Source organism: Staurois parvus, unplaced genomic scaffold (genome assembly GCF_062004578.1).
Source record: "Staurois parvus isolate SC_StPar_1 unplaced genomic scaffold, SC_StPar_1.0 ptg002233l, whole genome shotgun sequence".
Taxonomy (NCBI): domain Eukaryota; kingdom Metazoa; phylum Chordata; class Amphibia; order Anura; family Ranidae; genus Staurois; species Staurois parvus.
Window position 1 is genome coordinate 56,893 of NW_028320029.1, and position 20,668 is coordinate 77,560.

The 20,668-nt window shown below is 40.0% G+C and overlaps 1 protein-coding gene across 1 annotated transcript in view; it reads left to right on the top strand.

Annotated features, from left to right (window-relative positions):
• Positions 1–20,668, top strand: part of SPAG17 (sperm associated antigen 17) — a gene marked incomplete at its 5' end in the record, with an annotated part of 180,206 nt that overhangs the window by 41,681 nt on the left and 117,857 nt on the right. Inside the window, one exon of the mRNA XM_089665542.1 lies at positions 18,730–18,846. Within this exon, the coding sequence (XP_089521668.1) occupies positions 18,730–18,846 (117 nt within the window). The remainder of the gene's footprint in view (positions 1–18,729; positions 18,847–20,668) is intronic.

A 20,668-nucleotide genomic window follows, 5' to 3' on the forward strand; every position in this document is an offset into this window, starting at 1 on the left:
GACCACTCCTCTTCACAAAACTGTTTCAGTGTAGTAATATTCTTGGGATGTCTGGTGTGAATCGCTCTCTTAAGGTCATGCCACAGCATTTCAATGGGGTTGAGGTCAGGACTCTGACTGGGCCACTCCAGAAGGCGTATTCTGTGCTGTTGCAGCCATTGTTTTGTTGAATGACTTGTATGCTTTGGGTCATTGTCCTGTTGCATCACCCATCCTCTGCGGAGCTTCAGTTGGACAGATGGTCGTACGTTTTCCTGCAAAATGTCTTGATAAACTCTGGAATTCATTTTCCCATCAATGACAACAATCCGTCCAGCCCTGAGGCAGCAAAGCAGCCCCAAACCATGATGCTCCCTCCGCCATGTTTCACAGTGGGGATGAGGTTTTGATGTTGGTGTGCTGTGCCTTTTTTTCTCCACACATAGTGTTGTGTGTTCTTCCCAAACAACTCAATCTTGGTTTCATCTGTCCACAGTATATTCTGCCAGTAGTGCTGTGGAACATCCAGGTGCTCTTTTGCAAACTTCAAACGTGCTGCAATCTTCTTTTTGGACCGCAATGGCTTCCTCCGTGGTGTCCTCCCATGTACTCCATTCTTGTTTAATGTTTTCCTGATTGTAGATGTGTCAACAAAAATGTTAGCATGTGCCAGAGATTTCTGTAGGTCTTTAGCTGACACTCTGGGATTCTTCTTTACCTCATGCAGCATTCTGCGCTGTGCTCTTGCAGTCATTTTTATAGGACGACCACGCCTAGGGAGAGTAGCAGCAGTGCTAAACTTTCTCCATTTGTAGACAGTCTGTCTTACCGTGGACACAGGAACATCAAGGCTCAAGGAGATACTTTTGTAACCCTTTCCAGCTTCATGCAAGTCAACAATTCTTGATCGTAGGTCTTCTGAGAGCTCTTTTCTGCGAGGCATGGTTCACATCAGACAGTGCTTCTTGAAACCAGTAAACCCAAAACAGGTGTCAGCAACACATCCAATATCATCACACTGATTGGAGTCAAGGTTGGCTCACTCCTGGCTCCAATTAGCTCTGGGAGAAGTCATTAAGCTAGGGCCTCACATACTTTTTCCTCCCCGCACTGTGAATGTTTACATGTTATGTGCAATTAAACCATGGCAACATCTAATGTTTGTGTAGTATTATGTTCAGCAGACTGTGTTCTTCTATTGTTGTGACTTAGATGACGTTCAGAGCACATTTTATGTCCAATTCATGCAAAACTCCACGTAATCCCAAGGGGTTCACATACTTTTTCTTGCAACTGTATATATATATACACACACATATATATATTTTTTTTTTTTAATTTTTTTTTTTAATATATTGAATACGGCCAAAATTGTAGCATTTCAAATATATATCAATATATTTGAGAAGAATATTTTAAAAATATATTTTTCTTTCATGTGGGCTGGCAGAGCCGTGCAGCATGTCTGTGCATATGCAGCATTTCGGGCCAAGATCTCGGTATGGAAACACAGCACACAGAGGAATAATAGGCAGGAAGGAAGACAACGCTGTGCTCCATGGAGTAGTAGCATTTATTATTTATTTATTACAGGTACTCTGTCAATTTACGCAGCGCTTTACATATATATTGTACATTCACATCAGTCCCCGCCCCCGAGGAGCGTACAATCTAAGGTCCCTAACTCGTATTCATACATACACATACTAGGGCCAATTTAGACAGGAGACAATTCACCTACCAGCATGTGTTTGGAGTATGGGAGGAAACCGGAGTACCCGGAGGAAACCCACGCAGGCACAGGGAGAACATGCAAATTTCAGGCAGGTGGTGCCGTGGTTGGGATTATGTGCATTTTTACTGAAGAACAATTGAGGAAATAAAAATAAAAGAATAACTAAGTGAGGTGAATTTACTTTTTTACCACTTCAACACTTTATTATATGGGCAATTTTTAAATTTTTGCACTTGTTACCATCTGCACTTTAGATCCAAAGCGATTTTTGTTTTTTTTCTAAAACCTAATAAAACAAAATAGCAGCAGTTGCAATTTTTTTCTGTCACCGGATATTTGTGCAACTGTTTATCAGACACCTATTTTTATGCCCAGGTCATCCCGGACGAGCCCCCAACCTGTGTTTTTCGGCAGTGAAGGAGAAGCAGCAAGTGATGAGCCCATCGCTTTCATTCTGCTCTCTCCTTTTACCAGCATGCTCCTTGTTGGAACATGCATTGATTGGCTCCTTTTACTACTTCACCCTCCCTCCTTTATAAACCCTAAAACAATCATTGTAATTTCTGAAAGCAGATGTCCTGGAAAATATAATAGTAGCAGTTGCAGTTTTTTTATGTCATGTGATATTTGCGCATTTGTTTATCAAACACATAAAGGGGTCGGACAAAAATATGGAAACACCGCATGATTTGCAGGTGTGCAATTGAAGACATGTTTTGCATTAAAAGCAACATTCTTTTGCTTCCGCTGTGTGATGAGACACCTAGCTAACAGGTGGAAAGCCTCACTTTCTTCATTCGCTGCGTGCACTGATAGCAATACGGAGTCATGTCAGAGCTTACTGAGCTTCAAAGAGTGCAAATTGTTGGTGCCGCTTAGCTGGTGCCTCTGTCACTGAAGTCACCAATTTATTCTCCTTGTCGTGAGGTCCAGTATCAAAGGTTATGACGACATACAGTGAAGGAAATGCGTATTTGCTCCCCCCTGATGCTGAATGTTCGCCCCTCACAAAGAAATGATCGGTCTAACAATGGAATGTTCGCCCCTCACACAGAAATGATCGGTCTAACAATGGAATGTTCGCCCCTCACACAGAAATGATCGGTCTAACAATGGAATGTTCGCCCCTCACACAGAAATGATCGGTCTAACAATGGAATGTTCGCCCCTCACACAGAAATGATCGGTCTAACAATGGAATGTTCGCCCCTCACACAGAAATGATCGGTCTAACAATGGAATGTTCGGTGTAACACTGAGAGACAGAATACAACAACAAATTCAGCAGAAATGCGTCTAACAAATGATGACGGATCTGCATGTTCATGAGGGAAAGAAGGATTTGATCCCCTATCATTCAGCAGGATTTCTGGCTCCCAGGTGTCTTTCATACAGGTAACAAGCTGAGATTAGAAGCAGTCTCTTAAAGGGAGTGCTGCTAATCTCATTGTGTTACCTGTATAAAAGACACCTGTCCACAGGAGCCATCAAACCATCAGATTCCAAACTCTCCACCATGGCAAAGACCAAAGAGCTGTCCAAGGATGTCAGGGACAAGATGGTAGACCTACACAAGGCTGGACTGGGCTACCAAACTATGGCCAAGCAGCTTGGTGAGAAGGTGACAACAGTCGGTGCAATCATTCACAAATGGAAGAAACACAAAACAAGTGTCAGTCTCCCTAGGTCTGGTGCACCATGCAAGATCTCACCTCGTGGAGTGTCAATGATCATGAGAACAGTGAGGAATCATCCCAGAACTACACGTGAGGATCTTGTCAATGATCTCCAGGCAGCTGGGACCACAGTCACCAAGAAAACAATTGGTAACACACTACGCCGACAAGGACTGAAATCCTGCAGTGCCCGCAAGGTCCCTCTGCTCAAGAAAGCCCATGTCCAGGCCCGTCTGAAGTCTGCCACTGAACATCTGAATGATGCAGAGGAGGACTGGTGGGAAGTGTTGTGGTCAGATGAGACCAAAATCCAGCTCTTTAGTATCAACTCAACTCGCCGTGTTTGGAGGAGGAGGAATGCTGCCTATGACCCCAAGAACACCATCCCAACTGTGAAACATGGTGGTGGAAACATTCTGCTTTGGGGGTGTTTTTCTGCTAAGGGGACAGGACAACTGCACCGCATCAAAGGGACGATGGACGGGGCAATGTACCATCAAATCTTGGGTGAGAACCTTCTTCCCTCAGCCGGGGCATTGAAAATGGGTGGTGGATGGGTGTTCCAGCATGACAATGACCCAAAACACACGGCCAAGGCAACAAAGGAGCGGCTCAAGAAGAAGCACATTAAGGTCCTGGAGTGGCCTAGCCAGTCTCCAGACCTTCATCCGATTGAAAATCTGTGGAGGGAGCTGAAAGTTCGAGTTGTCAAACGTCAGCCACCAAACCTTAATGACTTGGAGAGGATCTGCCAAAAGGAGTGGGCCAAAATCCCTTCTGAGATGTGTGCGAACCTGGGGGCCAACTCCAGGAAACGTCTGACCTCTGATTGCCAACAAGGGATTTGCCACCAAGTACTAAGTCATGTTTTGTGAAGGGGATCAAATCCTTCTTTCCCTCATGAACATGCAGATCAGTCATCATTTGTTAGACGCATTTCTGCTGAATTTGTTGTTGTATTCTGTCTCTCAGGGTTACACCGAACATTCCATTGTTAGACCGATCATTTCTGTGTGAGGGGCGAACATTCCATTGTTAGACCGATCATTTCTGTGTGAGGGGCCAACATTCCATTGTTAGACCGATCATTTCTGTGTGATGGGGGGAACATTCCATTGTTAGACCGATCATTTCTGTGTGAGGGGTGAACATTCCATTGTTAGACCGATCATTTCTGTGTGAGGGGCGAACATTCCATTGTTAGACCGATCATTTCTGTGTGAGGGGCCAACATTCCATTGTTAGACCGATCATTTCTGTGTGATGGGGGGAACATTCCATTGTTAGACCGATCATTTCTGTGTGAGGGGTGAACATTCCATTGTTAGACCGATCATTTCTGTGTGAGGGGCGAACATTCAGCATCAGCCGGGGAGCAAATACGCATTTCCTTCACTGTATACAGTTTCCAGGAAAACGTCTGATAAGCATAAGCGCGGTCAACACAGTCAACTGACCGAAAGAGACAAAAGGACATTGTGCAGGATTTTGACCCAGAAAAAACAACTGCTGCAAAAGTGACAGTCAGATAAGTTTTTACCTATCAGTGTGCAGTGCTCAGTCTCGGTCTTTCAAAGTCCGTGTCCACGAAAACTGTGCGGAGGGACTCCATAAGCAAAACACTCACGAGCGATATTAATACTGAGAAGAGGAGAGAGTGGAGCAACACCCATAAGTTGTGGACTATCAATCAATGGAAGACTGTAATATGGTCCAATGAATGGACCTTCACATTGTTCCCAACCACCGGACACGTTGATGTGTGGGGAACACCGCCCCAGGCTTACAACCAGGACTGTCTTGTGCCAACAGTAAAGCATGGTGGTGGCACAATCATGATTTGGGCAGACATATCTTGGTATTATGCAGGCCCAATCATCACCTTGGAAGGTAGAGTCATTGCCATCGACTATAGATTTTGGCTGATCGTGTGCACCTCATGGTGCAGACACTGTTTCCCAAAGACAGCACCATTTACCAAGGGGACAATGCTCCGATTCACACAGCTGGCGTTGTCAAATCGTGGATTGACGACCTTGCAGATGAAGTCTTGCACCTTCCCTGGGCGCCGCAGTCACCGGACCTCAATATCATGGAGCCACTATGGTCAATTTTGGAGAACAAGGTTGGGGCTCGTTTTCCGCCTCTGGCATCTCTGCGCGAACTGGAATGCTTTTTTTGTATGAAAATTCCATTATTCCCCATCCAAGACTTATATTTGTCTTATATTTGTCTTATATTTGTCAATTCCCAGGAGAATACAGGCCGTCTTGGATGCCAAAGGCGGTCCAACACCATATTAGGTAACAATTTTGTTCTTTTACTTGGTGTTTCCATAATTTTGTCCAACCCCAGTATTTCATGCTGTACTCTACTATGACTTGATGGCTATTTGTTTTCTGTACAGTTGGGAAAATAATGATTTGATCCCCTTCAGATTTTGTACGTTTGCCCACTTACAAAGAAATGAAGGGTCTACAATTTTCATCATGGGTGTATTTTAACTGGTAGAGACAAAATATCAACCAAAAATCCAGAAAGAACACAAGTTACAAATGTTATAAATGGAGTTGCAGTTCAGTGAGTAAAAACGCATTTGATCCCCAAGCAAAACATGACTTAGTACTCGGTGGAGGAACCCTTGTTGGGAAGCACAGAGGTCAGACGGTTCTTGTAGTTGGTTCCCAGGTCTGCAGACATCTTAGGAGGCATTTTGGTCCACTCTTCTTTACAGATCTTCTCTAAATCCTTAAGGATTCTTGGCTGTCACTTGGCAACTCAAAGTTTCCACTCGCTCCATAAATGTTCTATAGGTCTGGAGACTGGCTAGGCCACTCCATGACCTTACTGTGCTTCTTGTTGATCCACTCCTTTGTTGCCTTGGCGGTATGTTTTGGGTCATTGTCATGCTGGAAGACCCATCCATGACCCATCTTCAGTGTTCTGGCTGAGGGGAGAAGGTTCTCATCCAAGATTTTACAATACATTGGCCCCTAAATGTGGCAATGTTGGCCTGTACCTTTAGCAGAGAAACAACCCCAAAGCATAATGTCTCCACCTCCGTGCTTGACTGTAGGGATGGTGTTCTTAGGGTCATAGTCAGTATTTTTCTTCCTCCAAACACGGCGAGTCGAGTTAATGCCAAAGAGCTCATTTTTGGTCTCATCTGACCACAACACTTCCTCCCAATCCTTCTCCGAATCATTTAGATGTTCATTGGCAAACTTCAGACGGGCCTGGACATGTGCCTTCTTGAGGAGGAGGACCTTGCAGGATTTCAGTCCATGGTGGCGTATTGTGTTACCAATGGTTTGTTGGTGACTGTGGTCCCAACTGCCTGGAGATCATTCACAAGCTCCTCCCGTGTAGTTCTGGGCTGATCCCTCACTTTTCTCACGATCATCCTTACCCCCATGAGGTGAAATCTTCCATGGAGCTGCAGACCGAGGAGGACGATTGATGGTTATTTTGTATGTCATCCATTTGTGAATAATCGCTCCAACAGTTGTCTCCTCACCAAGCTTCTGGCTGATGGTCTTGTAGCCCATTCCAGCCTTGTGCAGGTCTGCAATCCTGTCCCTGACGTCCTCTGACAGCTCTTTGGTCTTGCCCATGGTGGTGGTGGTGAGGTTTGGATGGAAGAGATTCTGTGGACAGGTGTCCTTTAAACACATAACGAGTTGTCGTTAGGAGAACCTTCTGACAGGACTGATCTGTGTACCACATGAGTGCAGAGCCAGTCTGTGGGAGCCAGAATCATTGTTGGTTGGTAGGGGATCAAACACTTATTGTACTCACTGATCTGCAACTCAATTTGTATCGTGTTTTTTCTGGATTTTTGGTTGATATTCTGTCTTTATCATTTAAAATACACCTATGATAAAAAAAAATATAGACCCTCATTTCTGTGTAAGTGGGTGAACGTAAAAAATCTGCAGGGGGTAAAATCATTATTTTCCCCACCGTATGTTGCGGTGAGATCTGGATTTACAGTGGATATAAAAAGTCTTCACACCCCTGTTAAAATGTCAGGTTTCTGGTATGTAATAAAATGGACAAAGATAAATAATTTCAGACCTTTTTCCACCTTTAATGTGACCTATATACTGTACACGTCAGCTGAACAACAAACTGAAATCTTTTAGGGGGGGGGAGTAAACATAAAAAACTAAAATAATGTGGTTGCATAAGTGTGCACACCCTCTTATAACTGGGGATGTAGCTGTGTTCAGAATGATGCAATCACATTCACAATCATGTTACATAGGAGTCAGTACACACCCGCCATCATTTAAAGGGCCTCTGATTAACCCCAAATAAAGTTCAGCTGTTCTAGTAGGCCTTTCCTGACATTTTCTTAGTCGCATCCTACAGCCATGGTCCGCAGAGAGTTTCCAAAGCATCAGAGGGATCTCATTGTTGAAAGGTATTGTTCAGGAGAAGGGGACAAAAGAATTTCCAAGGCATTAGATATACCATGGAACACAGTGAAGACCATCATCATCAAGTGGAGACAATATGGCGCAACAGTGACATCACCAAGTGTGACATCACCAAGTGTAACAGCACCAAGAGTGACATCACCAACAGTGACATCACCAAGATTAACATCACCAAGAGTAACATCACCAAGTGTGACATCACCAAGAGTAACACCACCAAGAGTAACATCACCAAGAGTAACACCACCAAGAGTAACATCACCAACAGTGACATCACCAAGAGTAACATCACCAGCAGTGACATCACCAAGAGTGACGTCATCAAGAGTAACATCACCAAGAGTGACGTCATCAAGAGTAACACCACCAAGTGTGACATCACCAAGAGTAACACCACCAAGAGTAACATCACCAAGAGTAACACCACCAAGAGTAACATCACCAACAGTGACATCACCAAGAGTAACATCACCAGCAGTGACATCACCAAGAGTGACGTCATCAAGAGTAACACCACCAAGAGTGACGTCATCAAGAGTAACATCACCAAGTGTGACATCACCAAGAGTAACATCACCAAGAGTAACATCACCAAGTGTAACACCACCAAGAGTAACATCACCAAGAGTAACACCACCAAGAGTGACATCATCAACAGTGACATCACCAACAGTGACATCACCAACAGTGACATCACCAAGAACTGGACGTCCCTCCAAAATGGATGAAAAGATGAGAAGAAAACTGGTCTGGGAGGCGGCCAAGAGGCCTACAGCAACATGAAAGGAGCTGCAGGAATATCTGGCAAGTCCTGGCTGTGTGGTCCATGTGACACCAATCTCCCGTGTTCTTCATATGTCTGGTCTATGGGGTGGAGTGGAAAACGGAAGACTTTTCTTACCACAAAAACCATCCAAGCCCGGCTACATTCTGCAAAGACACATCTGAAGTCTCCCAACAGCACGTGGGGAAATGTGTTCTGGTCTGATGGAACCAAGGTGGAACTTTTTGGCCATAATTCCAAAAACAACACTGCACATCACCAAAAGAACACCATACCCACTGTGAAGCATGGTGGTGGCAGTATCATGCTTTGGGGCTATTTTTCTTCAGCTGGAACTGGGGCCTTAGTCCAGGCATCATTCCCTCTGCCTGGACTAAGGCCCCAGGTCCAAATCCCGGTCAGTATCGGCACAAAACCTTCAGAGGCTTCTACTAGAAAGCTGAACATGACGAGGAACTTTATCTTTCAGCATGACAACCACCCAAAGCGTCCATCGAAATCCACAAAGGAATGGCTTCACCAGAAGAAGATGAAGGTGTTGGAATGTCCCAGCCAGAGCCCAGACCTGAATCCCATGGAAGATCTGTGGGGGATCTGAAGAGGAGATGCCCTCGTAATCTGACAGATTTGGAAGAGCGGGCAAATATTGCTGAGTCAGGATGTGCCGTGCTGATAGACTCCTCCCCCAAAAAAGACAGAGTGCCGGAATCACATCAAAAGGGGGTTCAACAAAGGATTAGTGTAAGGGTGTGAACACTTATGCAACCGTATTATTTTAGTTTTTTATTGTTACTTCCCTCCACCTAAAAGATTTCAGTTTGTTGTTCGGCTGAGTTGTACAGTTTAAAGGTCACATTAAAGGTGGAAAAAGTTCTGAAATGATTCCTTTTTTTTTACATCGCAGAAACCTAACATTTTATCAGGGGGCGTGAAGACTTTTTATATCCGCTGTATTTGTACTATCCTTTAGGCTGCAGTGGCCTCTCTGTACACTTTGTATATTATTTCTTAAAACTTTGTAATAAACGTATAAAACGAAGAATGAATATCAGGAAATGTTATATTCGCTCTGCAGAAGGCACCGAATAGAAACTGCCATCACACGGACATCTATCTCTAAACTCCGCCCCTCTGCCTGCCGCCATCCTCACGCTGGTGTCACCCAATGGGAACTCTCTCATCAATGAGACCATTGAAATGACAAAGTAGACGCTTCCACAGCTTCCACAGCTTCCACAGCAAGCCTGATGTGAACTTTCATCTAGTATGCAGCGGTTCAGCACAGAGATAGATGTTGCCAATATGCGCAAAAAAAAAAAAAAAAAGTGTCATATTTTCGGGTGTTTTGTTATCGCCCATCGAATCAACTCCAATGGTTAACCCCTTACTTCCATTATCACCTTCATACTGACTCCATAATGACTTTACTGAGAGAGAGGTGATCGATCTACCAACCTCTGCCCCCCCCACCCTCACCCCCACCCCCCCTCACCCCCCCACCCTCACCCCTATCCTCACCCCCACCCTCACCCCCACCCTCTCCCCTACCCTCACCCCCACCCTCTCCCCTACCCTCACCCTCTCCCCTACCCTCACCCCCACCCTCTCCCCTACCCCGACCCCTACCCTCACCCTCTCCCCTAGCCTCACCCCCACCCTCACCCCCACCCTCATCACCCCTACCCTCTTCCCCCCCCCCCTCACTTTCACCCCTACCCCCACTGTCAACCCTACCCTCACCCCCACCGTCACCCCTACCCTCTTCCCGCCCCCCTCACCCTCACCCCTACCCCCACTGTCACCCCTACCCTCACCCCCACCCCACTTCTATCCTTCCAGAAATTGAACTTTCTGATGTAAGGACTCCTAATAACAAACTGTCACTTGCGTTTTCATCCAATGACAGTTCAGAGACAAACTGTGCACAGCACAAGAGGAGGACAGAATATGTGAGCGCCACCTAGTGTACAGAAGACGAAAATAATTGGGGGAGGGGAACCACTGAATTTCAGCTGACACCAATCATTTCTGCAGATAGATAGATAATAGATAGATAGATAATAGATAGATAGATAGATAGATAGATAGATAGATAGATAGATAGATAGATAGATAGATAGATAGATAATAGATAGATAGATAGATAGATAGATAATAGATAGATAATAGATAGATAGATAATAGATAGATAGATAGATAGATAGATAGATAGATAGATAGATAGATAGATAATAGATAGATAGATAGATAGATAGATAATAGATAGATAATAGATAGATAGATAATAGATAGATAGATAGATAGATAGATAGATAGATAGATAGATAGATAGATAATAGATAGATAGATAGATAGATAGATAATAGATAGATAGATAGATAGATAGATAGATAGATAGATAGATAGATAATAGATAGATAGATAGATAATAGATAGATAGATAGATAGATAATAGATAGATAGATAGATAGATAATAGATAGATAGATAATAGATAGATAGATAGATAGATAGATAGATAATAGATAGATAGATAGATAGATAATAGATAGATAGATAGATAATAGATAGATAATAGATAGATAGATAATAGATAGATAGATAGATAGATAGATAGATAATAGATAGATAGATAGATAGATAGATAGATAGATAGATAGATAGATAGATAGATAGATAATAGATAGATAGATAGATAGATAATAGATAGATAATAGATAGATAGATAGATAGATAGATAGATAGATAGATAGATAATAGATAGATAGATAGATAATAGATAGATAGATAGATAGATAGATAGATAATAGATAGATAGATAGATAGATAATAGATAGATAGATAGATAGATAGATAGATAGATAGATAGATAATAGATAATAGATAGATAGATAATAGATAGATAGATAGATAGATAGATAGATAATAGATAGATAGATAATAGATAGATAGATAGATAGATAGATAGATAATAGATAGATAGATAGATAGATAATAGATAGATAGATAGATAGATAGATAGATAGATAGATAATAGATAATAGATAGATAGATAATAGATAGATAGATAGATAATAGATAGATAGATAGATAATAGATAGATAGATAGATAATAGATAGATAGATAGATAGATAGATAGATAGATAGATAGATAGATAATAGATAGATAGATAGATAGATAGATAGATAGATAATAGATAGATAGATAATAGATAGATAGATAGATAGATAGATAATAGATAGATAGATAGATAGATAGATAGATAGATAGATAGATAGATAATAGATAGATAGATAGATAGATAGATAATAGATAGATAGATAGATAATAGATAGATAGATAATAGATAGATAGATAGATAGATAGATAATAGATAGATAGATAGATAGATAGATAGATAGATAATAGATAGATAGATAATAGATAGATAGATAGATAGATAGATAATAGATAGATAGATAGATAGATAGATAGATAGATAGATAATAGATAGATAGATAGATAGATAGATAATAGATAGATAGATAATAGATAGATAGATAGATAGATAATAGATAGATAGATAGATAGATAGATAGATAGATAGATAGATAATAGATAGATAATAGATAGATAGATAATAGATAGATAGATAGATAGATAGATAGATAGATAGATAGATAGATAGATAGATAGATAATAGATAGATAGATAGATAGATAGATAGATAATAGATAGATAATAGATAGATAGATAATAGATAGATAGATAGATAGATAGATAGATAGATAGATAGATAATAGATAGATAGATAGATAGATAGATAGATAGATAGATAGATAATAGATAGATAGATAGATAGATAGATAGATAGATAGATAGATAGATAGATAATAGATAGATAGATAGATAGATAATAGATAGATAGATAGATAATAGATAGATAGATAGATAGATAATAGATAGATAGATAGATAATAGATAGATAGATAGATAGATAATAGATAGATAGATAGATAGATAGATAATAGATAGATAGATAGATAATAGATAGATAATAGATAGATAGATAATAGATAGATAGATAGATAGATAGATAGATAGATAATAGATAGATAGATAGATAGATAGATAGATAGATAATAGATAGATAGATAGATAGATAGATAGATAATAGATAGATAGATAATAGATAGATAGATAGATAGATAGATAGATAATAGATAGATAGATAATAGATAGATAGATAGATAGATAGATAGATAGATAGATAGATAGATAGATAGATAATAGATAGATAGATAATAGATAGATAATAGATAGATAATAGATAATAGATAGATAGATAGATAGATAGATAATAGATAGATAGATAGATAGATAGATAGATAGATAATAGATAGATAATAGATAGATAATAGATAATAGATAGATAATAGATAGATAGATAGATAGATAGATAATAGATAGATAGATAATAGATAGATAGATAGATAGATAGATAGATAATAGATAGATAGATAGATAGATAGATAGATAGATAGATAGATAGATAATAGATAGATAATAGATAGATAGATAATAGATAGATAATAGATAGATAGATAATAGATAGATAATAGATAGATAGATAGATAATAGATAGATAATAGATAGATAGATAATAGATAGATAATAGATAGATAGATAATAGATAGATAGATAGATAGATAGATAGATAATAGATAGATAGATAGATAATAGATAGATAGATAGATAAATAGATAGATAGATAATAGATAGATAGATAGATAGATAGATAGATAATAGATAGATAGATAGATAGATAGATAGATAGATAGATAGATAGATAGATAATAGATAGATAGATAATAGATAGATAGATAGATAGATAGATAATAGATAGATAGATAATAGATAGATAGATAATAGATAGATAGATAGATAGATAGATAGATAGATAATAGATAGATAGATAGATAGATAGATAGATAGATAATAGATAGATAATAGATAGATAGATAGATAGATAGATAGATAGATAATAGATAGATAATAGATAGATAGATAGATAGATAGATAGATAGATAGATAGATGATAGATAGATAATAGATAGATAATAGATAGATAGATAGATAGATAATAGATAGATAATAGATAGATAGATAATAGATAGATAGATAGATAGATAGATAGATAATAGATAGATAATAGATAGATAGATAGATAGATAGATAATAGATAGATAATAGATAGATAGATAGATAGATAATAGATAGATAATAGATAGATAATAGATAGATAATAGATAGATAGATAGATAATAGATAGATAGATAATAGATAGATAATAGATAGATAATAGATAGATAGATAGATAATAGATAGATAGATAATAGATAGATAATAGATAGATAGATAGATAGATAATAGATAATAGATAGATAATAGATAGATAGATTATAGATCATTGATAGATATTGATCATTGGCAGATAAATTGCTGGCTGTTGGATACAAGGTAGGTCATAGATAGGTAGGTGTCTGGTGGTAGGTGGGCAGTGCTGTAACATTTGCCCTGTGGGGGGGTCACGGTGTATAATGTCCGGCTGTGGTCAGTATCCTCCCCTTGTACCGGGTGTGACCCCTCCGCACACAATCTTTGGTGGGGGGTTCGGCGTGTCCTCAGCGGAGGTTCTAGTACATTCCGCTCGGCTCGCTATTGGTAATTCCAAGTGACGGCGGACATGGAAGGCGCACATGCCTGAGCCATGGAGTCACCACATGAGAACATCCATCAGGTCAGGAGACGCTTCCCGCGCGCCGCACTCATTATTCCGACGTGTTCTTGGCCGGGTGTCTCATCGCCGAGTCCAGGAACTGCTTCCATCGATTGTCTCTCACTTCACCTGGACTGGTTCAGATGGGCGGCCGCTGCAGCCAACATGCCGGCTCGATTTCCCCATCCCCCCCCTGGGGACCAATCACTGCCGTCTGATCCAAATCCCCCCCCCCGACGTGTTCTTCTATTAGACTTCAGATGGAAGAATTGATGCAGATCTTTCACCTCCATACACCTGGCCTCATCCGATTGGTTCAGGTGAGAATGGAATGGGAGCGGGTGTTAGAGCCCCTGACAGGATCTGCATTTGGATCGCCCTTCAGAGAACATTTGTCATGTGCTGAGGGTGCGTTGTCGTGCGCTTGCTTTAACCCCGGGACCCCTGCACTAGCGTGTCGCAGCCTCGTTGCTGGGGGCACACTCAGCAGGTGCTACATCTACCAAATGCAACAGGAGGTATAATCCCTGCTGTGCTTTGCAGCTGCTGCACATGTACCACCCCCCTCCCCAGGAAACTGCCTTTGCAGCTAAAGGGGGAGCAATTGAGGGGAGGTAAAAATCAGGCTCAACTCTGGTGTTTTACCGCTCCTCAACTGTTCATGTGAAGGAGACCTTCAGTGAAGGAAATGTGTATTTGCTCCCCCCTGATGCTGAATGTTCGCCCCTCACACAGAAATGATCGGTCTAACAATGGAATGTTCGCCCCTCACACAGAAATGATCGGTCTAACAATGGAATGTTCGCCCCTCACACAGAAATGATCGGTCTAACAATGGAATGTTCGCCCCTCACACAGAAATGATCGGTCTAACAATGGAATGTTCGCCCCTCACACAGAAATGATCGGTCTAACAATGGAATGTTCGCCCCTCACACAGAAATGATCGGTCTAACAATGGAATGTTCGGTGTAACACTGAGAGACAGAATACAACAACAAATTCAGCAGAAATGCGTCTAACAAATGATGACTGATCTGCATGTTCATGAGGGAAAGAAGGATTTGATCCCCTTCACAAAACATGACTTAGTACTTGGTGGCCAATCCCTTGTTGGCAATCACAGAGGTCAGACATTTCCTGGAGTTGGCCCCCAGGTTCGCACACATCTCAGGAGGGTTTTTGGCCCACTCCTCTTGGCAGATCCTCTCCAAGTCATGAAGGTTTGGTGGCTGACATTTGGCAACTCGAACTTTCAGCTCCTCCACAGATTTTCAATCGGATGAAGGTCTGGAGACTGGCTAGGCCACTCCAGGACCTTAATGTGCTTCTTCTTGAGCCTCTCCTTTGTTGCCTTGGCCGTGTGTTTTGGGTCATTGTCATGCTGGAACACCCATCCACCACCCATTTTCAATGCCCTGGCTGAGGGAAGAAGGTTCTCACCCAAGATTTGATGGTACATTGCCCCGTCCATCATCCCTTTGATGAGGTGCAGTTGTCCTGTCCCCTTAGCAGAACCCCCCCCCCCCAAAGCAGAATGTTTCCACCACCATGTTTCACAGTTGGGATGGTGTTCTTGGGGTCATAGGCAGCATTCTTCCTCCTCCAAACACGGCGAGTTGAGTTGATGCCAAAGAGCTGGATTTTGGTCTCCTCTGACCACAACACTTAACACCAGTCCTCCTCTGCATCATTCAGATGTTCAGTGGCAGACTTCAGACGGGCCTGGACATGGGCTTTCTTGAGCAGAGGGACCGTGCGGGCACTGCAGGATTTCAGTCCTTGTCGGTGTAGTGTGTTACCAATTGTTTTCTTGGTGACTGTGGTCCCAGCTGCCTGGAGATCATTGACAAGATCCTCACGTGTAGTTCTGGGATGATTCCTCACTGTTCTCATGATCATTGACACTCCACGAGGTGAGATCTTGCATGGTGCACCAGACCTAGGGAGACTGACACTTGTTTTGTGTTTCTTCCATTTGTGAATGATTGCACCAACTGTTGTCACCTTCTCACCAAGCTGCTTGGCCATAGTTTGGTAGCCCAGTCCAGCCTTGTGTAGGTCTACCATCTTGTCCCTGACCTCCTTGGACAGCTCTTTGGTCTTTGCCATGGTGGAGAGTTTGGAATCTGATGGTTTGATGGCTCCTGTGGACAGGTGTCTTTTATACAGGTAACACAATGAGATTAGCAGCACTCCCTTTAAGAGACTGCTTCTAATCTCAGCTTGTTACCTGTATGAGAGACACCTGGGAGCCAGAAATCCTGCTGAATGATAGCGGATCAAATCCTTCTTTCCCTCATGAACATGCAGATCCGTCATCATTTGTTAGACGCATTTCTGCTGAATTTGTTGTTGTATTCTGTCTCTCAGTGTTACACCGAACATTCCATTGTTAGACCGATCGTTTCTGTGTGAGGGGCGAACATTCCATTGTTAGACCGATCATTTCTGTGTGAGGGGCAAACATTCCATTGTTAGACCGATCGTTTCTGTGTGAGGGGGGGAACATTCCATTGTTAGACCGATCATTTCTGTGTGAGGGGCGAACATTCCGTTGTTAGACCGATCATTTCTGTGTGAGGGGCGAACATTCCATTGTTAGACCGATCATTTCTGGTGAGGGGCGAACATTCCATTGTTAGACCGATCGTTTCTGTGTGAGGGGCGAACATTCCATTGTTAGACCGATCATTTCTGTGTGAGGGGCGAACATTCCATTGTTAGACCGATCGTTTCTGTGTGAGGGGCGAATGTTCAGCATCAGCCGGGGAGCAAATGCGCATTTCCTTCACTGTATACAATGTCCATACACAGACATGCAGACTGGGCTGAACATGTCACACCCACACGGCTGTATTTGTCATCAAAAATGAAACGGTGTGTCCCATGCGGCTCTCATGACTGAAAATAACCCCTTCAAGGTTTGGGGGCGGGGCTGCAACCAGCTGCACTGCACACAAGTCGCCTCTGAAAAGTGATCCGCCACAAATTTCTGTGTAGAGGGCCAAAGGCGGCAATGCATGTGAATGAACCCTTCCTGTGTTGTTCTGTCTCCTTGTAAAACCTTCTGTGAGCTCCCAGACCTCTCCTTTCCCTCTCTCTTCTGCTTGTTTGGAACACGGAGTGCGCATTACCTGTGATCATGTACAATACTCTGCACACTCCTCACTCCACGGTCCCTACTCCTCACTCCACGGTCCACACTCCTCACTCCACGGTCCCTACTCCTCACTCCACGGTCCCTACTCCTCACTCCACGGTCCATACTCCTCACTCCACGGTCCACACTCCTCACTCCACGGTCCACACTCCTCACTCCACGGTCCACACTCCTCACTCCACGGTCCACACTCCTCACTCCACGGTCCAAGCTCCTCACTCCACGGTCCACGCTCCTCACTCCACGGTCCACGCTTCTCACTCCGCGGTCCACGCTTCTCACTCCGCGGTCCACGCTCCTCACTCCGCGGTCCACGCTCCTCACTCCGCGGTCCACGCTCCTCACTCCGCGGTCCACGCTCCTTACTCCACGGTCCACGCTCCTCACTCCGCGGTCCACGCTCCTCACTCCACGGTCCCTACTCCTTACTCCACGGTCCACACTTCCCATCCCACGGTCCATACTCCTCACTCCACGGTCCACACTCCTCACTCCACGGTCCACACTCCTCACTCCACGGTCCACACTCCTCACTCCACGGTCCACACGCCTCACTCCATGGTCCTCACTCCACGGTCCCTACTCCTCACTCCTCACTCCACGGTCCACACGCCTCACTCCATGGTCCTCACTCCACGGTCCCTACTCCTCACTCCTCACTCCACGGTCTACACTCCTCACTCCACAGTCCACACTCCTCACTCCACGGTCCATACTCCTCACTCCACAGTCCACACTCCTCACTCCACGGTCCATACTCCTCACTCCACGGTCCACACTCCTCACTCCACGGTCCACACTCCTCACTCCACGGTCCCTACTCCACAGTCCAGACTCCTCACTCCACGGTCCAAACTCCTCACTCCAACTGTAGATAGGACGAGGCTGAGAGTACCAGACGGGACTTATCTGAGTCATAAATTCTCCTGAACACGTTTTCTTCTTTTCATGGTTTTTGTTGCTGATTATATTTTTCTTTCTGTATATTTTCTGTTGGATATCACAACTTTCTCCGTCATGCAGATGGTGGTCATCATTTTTTTTGTTTTAAAATAAGATACAATAGAAAGTAGAATTAAAGAAAAATGTGAAAGATCCGCATTTCACCGATCGTCTGCCGGCCCCCATATTGTGCTGTTGGATCCTGTCCCGTCCTGTATCCTCATGATGACGTCCTTTGTCACCCCCCAGGATGGTGGAGGAAGGGAGACGCCGCAGACCGACCTCACCGATATTCAGAGGACTCGGAGGAGATGTCTCAGTGATTGGTGCTACTCAGAGAACTTCCACCCGATGCTTCTCATACAGGTACATCGACCCCCATGTTATACATTCCACTTCCTGCCGATAATACCGACTGAAGTCTCATCTGCTTGTTCTGCCTTCCTTAGTTCCCCCTCCCCCGCTCATCAACTGCTAATGAAATGCTCACATTCATCCTTTCTGTTTTCATTACATCACTCATTTGAGACCCAGTGATGTCATCACTGGGCCTCAGTGTTTCTATATGCAGTGAAACAGATCATGGCTGGAGGGAAGTGATGTTATTAAGGATAAAGGGAAATACAAAAAATATCTTAAATTGTGTTCGATTATACATCAATAATAATAATATCAAAATAATAATAGCAATAAACAAATTTAAATATAGTAATAATTTATTCTTATTAATAATAATTATAATAATAGTAAAAATAATAATTATTTTTATATTATTTATTATAATAATCTAAAAATAATTATATTTACTATTAATATTATTATTGTTAATAATAATAATAATAGAGATAAACAAATTTAAATATATTAATGATTTATTTTTATTAAATATAATAATAATATTAATAGTAAAAATAATATTAATAATAAATATTATTTATTATAAAAATAATAATAATTATTATTATTAATTATTATAAAAATAATATTAATAGTAAAAATAATTATTTTTATATTCTTATTATTATTTTATTATTATATTATTTACTATTAATATTATTATTGTTATTAACAATAATAGTGATAAACAAATGTAAAGATAGTAATTATTTATTATTATTAATTATAATAATAATATTAATAGTAAAAATAATATTAATAATAAATATTATTTATTATAAAAATAATAGTAATAGTAAAAATTATTATTTTTATATCATTATTATTATTATTAATAACTATTAAAAGTAAAAATGATTATTTTTATATTAATTATTATACAAATAATATTAATAGTAAAAATAATAATAATTATTATTTATTATAAAAATATTAGTAATAGTAAAAATAATTATTTTTATATTATTATTATTATTATTATTAATAATAATAATAATAATAATATAAAAATAATTATTTTTACTATTACTAATATTTTTATAATAATTATTATATTATAATATAATAATAATAATAATAATAATAACAATATTAATAGTAAAAATGATTATTATTTTTATATTAATTATTATACAAATAATATTAATAGTAAAAATAATAATTATTATTTATTATAAAAAATAATAGTAGTAAAAATAACTGTTTATATTAATATTATTATTATTAATATTATTAATAACAATATTAATAGTAAAAATGATTATTATTTTTATATTATTATTATACAAATAATATTAATAGTAAAAATAATTATTTTTATATTATTATTGTTATTATTATTATTAATAATAATAATAATAATAATAATAGCGATAAACAAATTTAATTATTTTTATTATTATTATTATTATTATTATTATTAATAATAATAATAATAATAATTATAATAACATTAATAGCAAAAATAATTATTTTTATTATTATTAAGAATATAAAAATAATTATTATTTTTACATTTAATATTAATAATAACAACAATAATATTAAAATAATTATTATTTTTACTATTAATATTATTAATAATAATAAAATTTAGTAGTCAATAATAATAAATAATAGTAAAAATCATATTGATAGTGATTACATTAATGTTGTTATATTAATTATGTGTAAATAATATTAATAATACCCCTAGCAATGATCTACTACAATTACTACTAATAATCATAATAACATATAATATTACAGTGAAGCGTAATCCGGTAATTCTTGTTCTGATTTTCTTTATTCT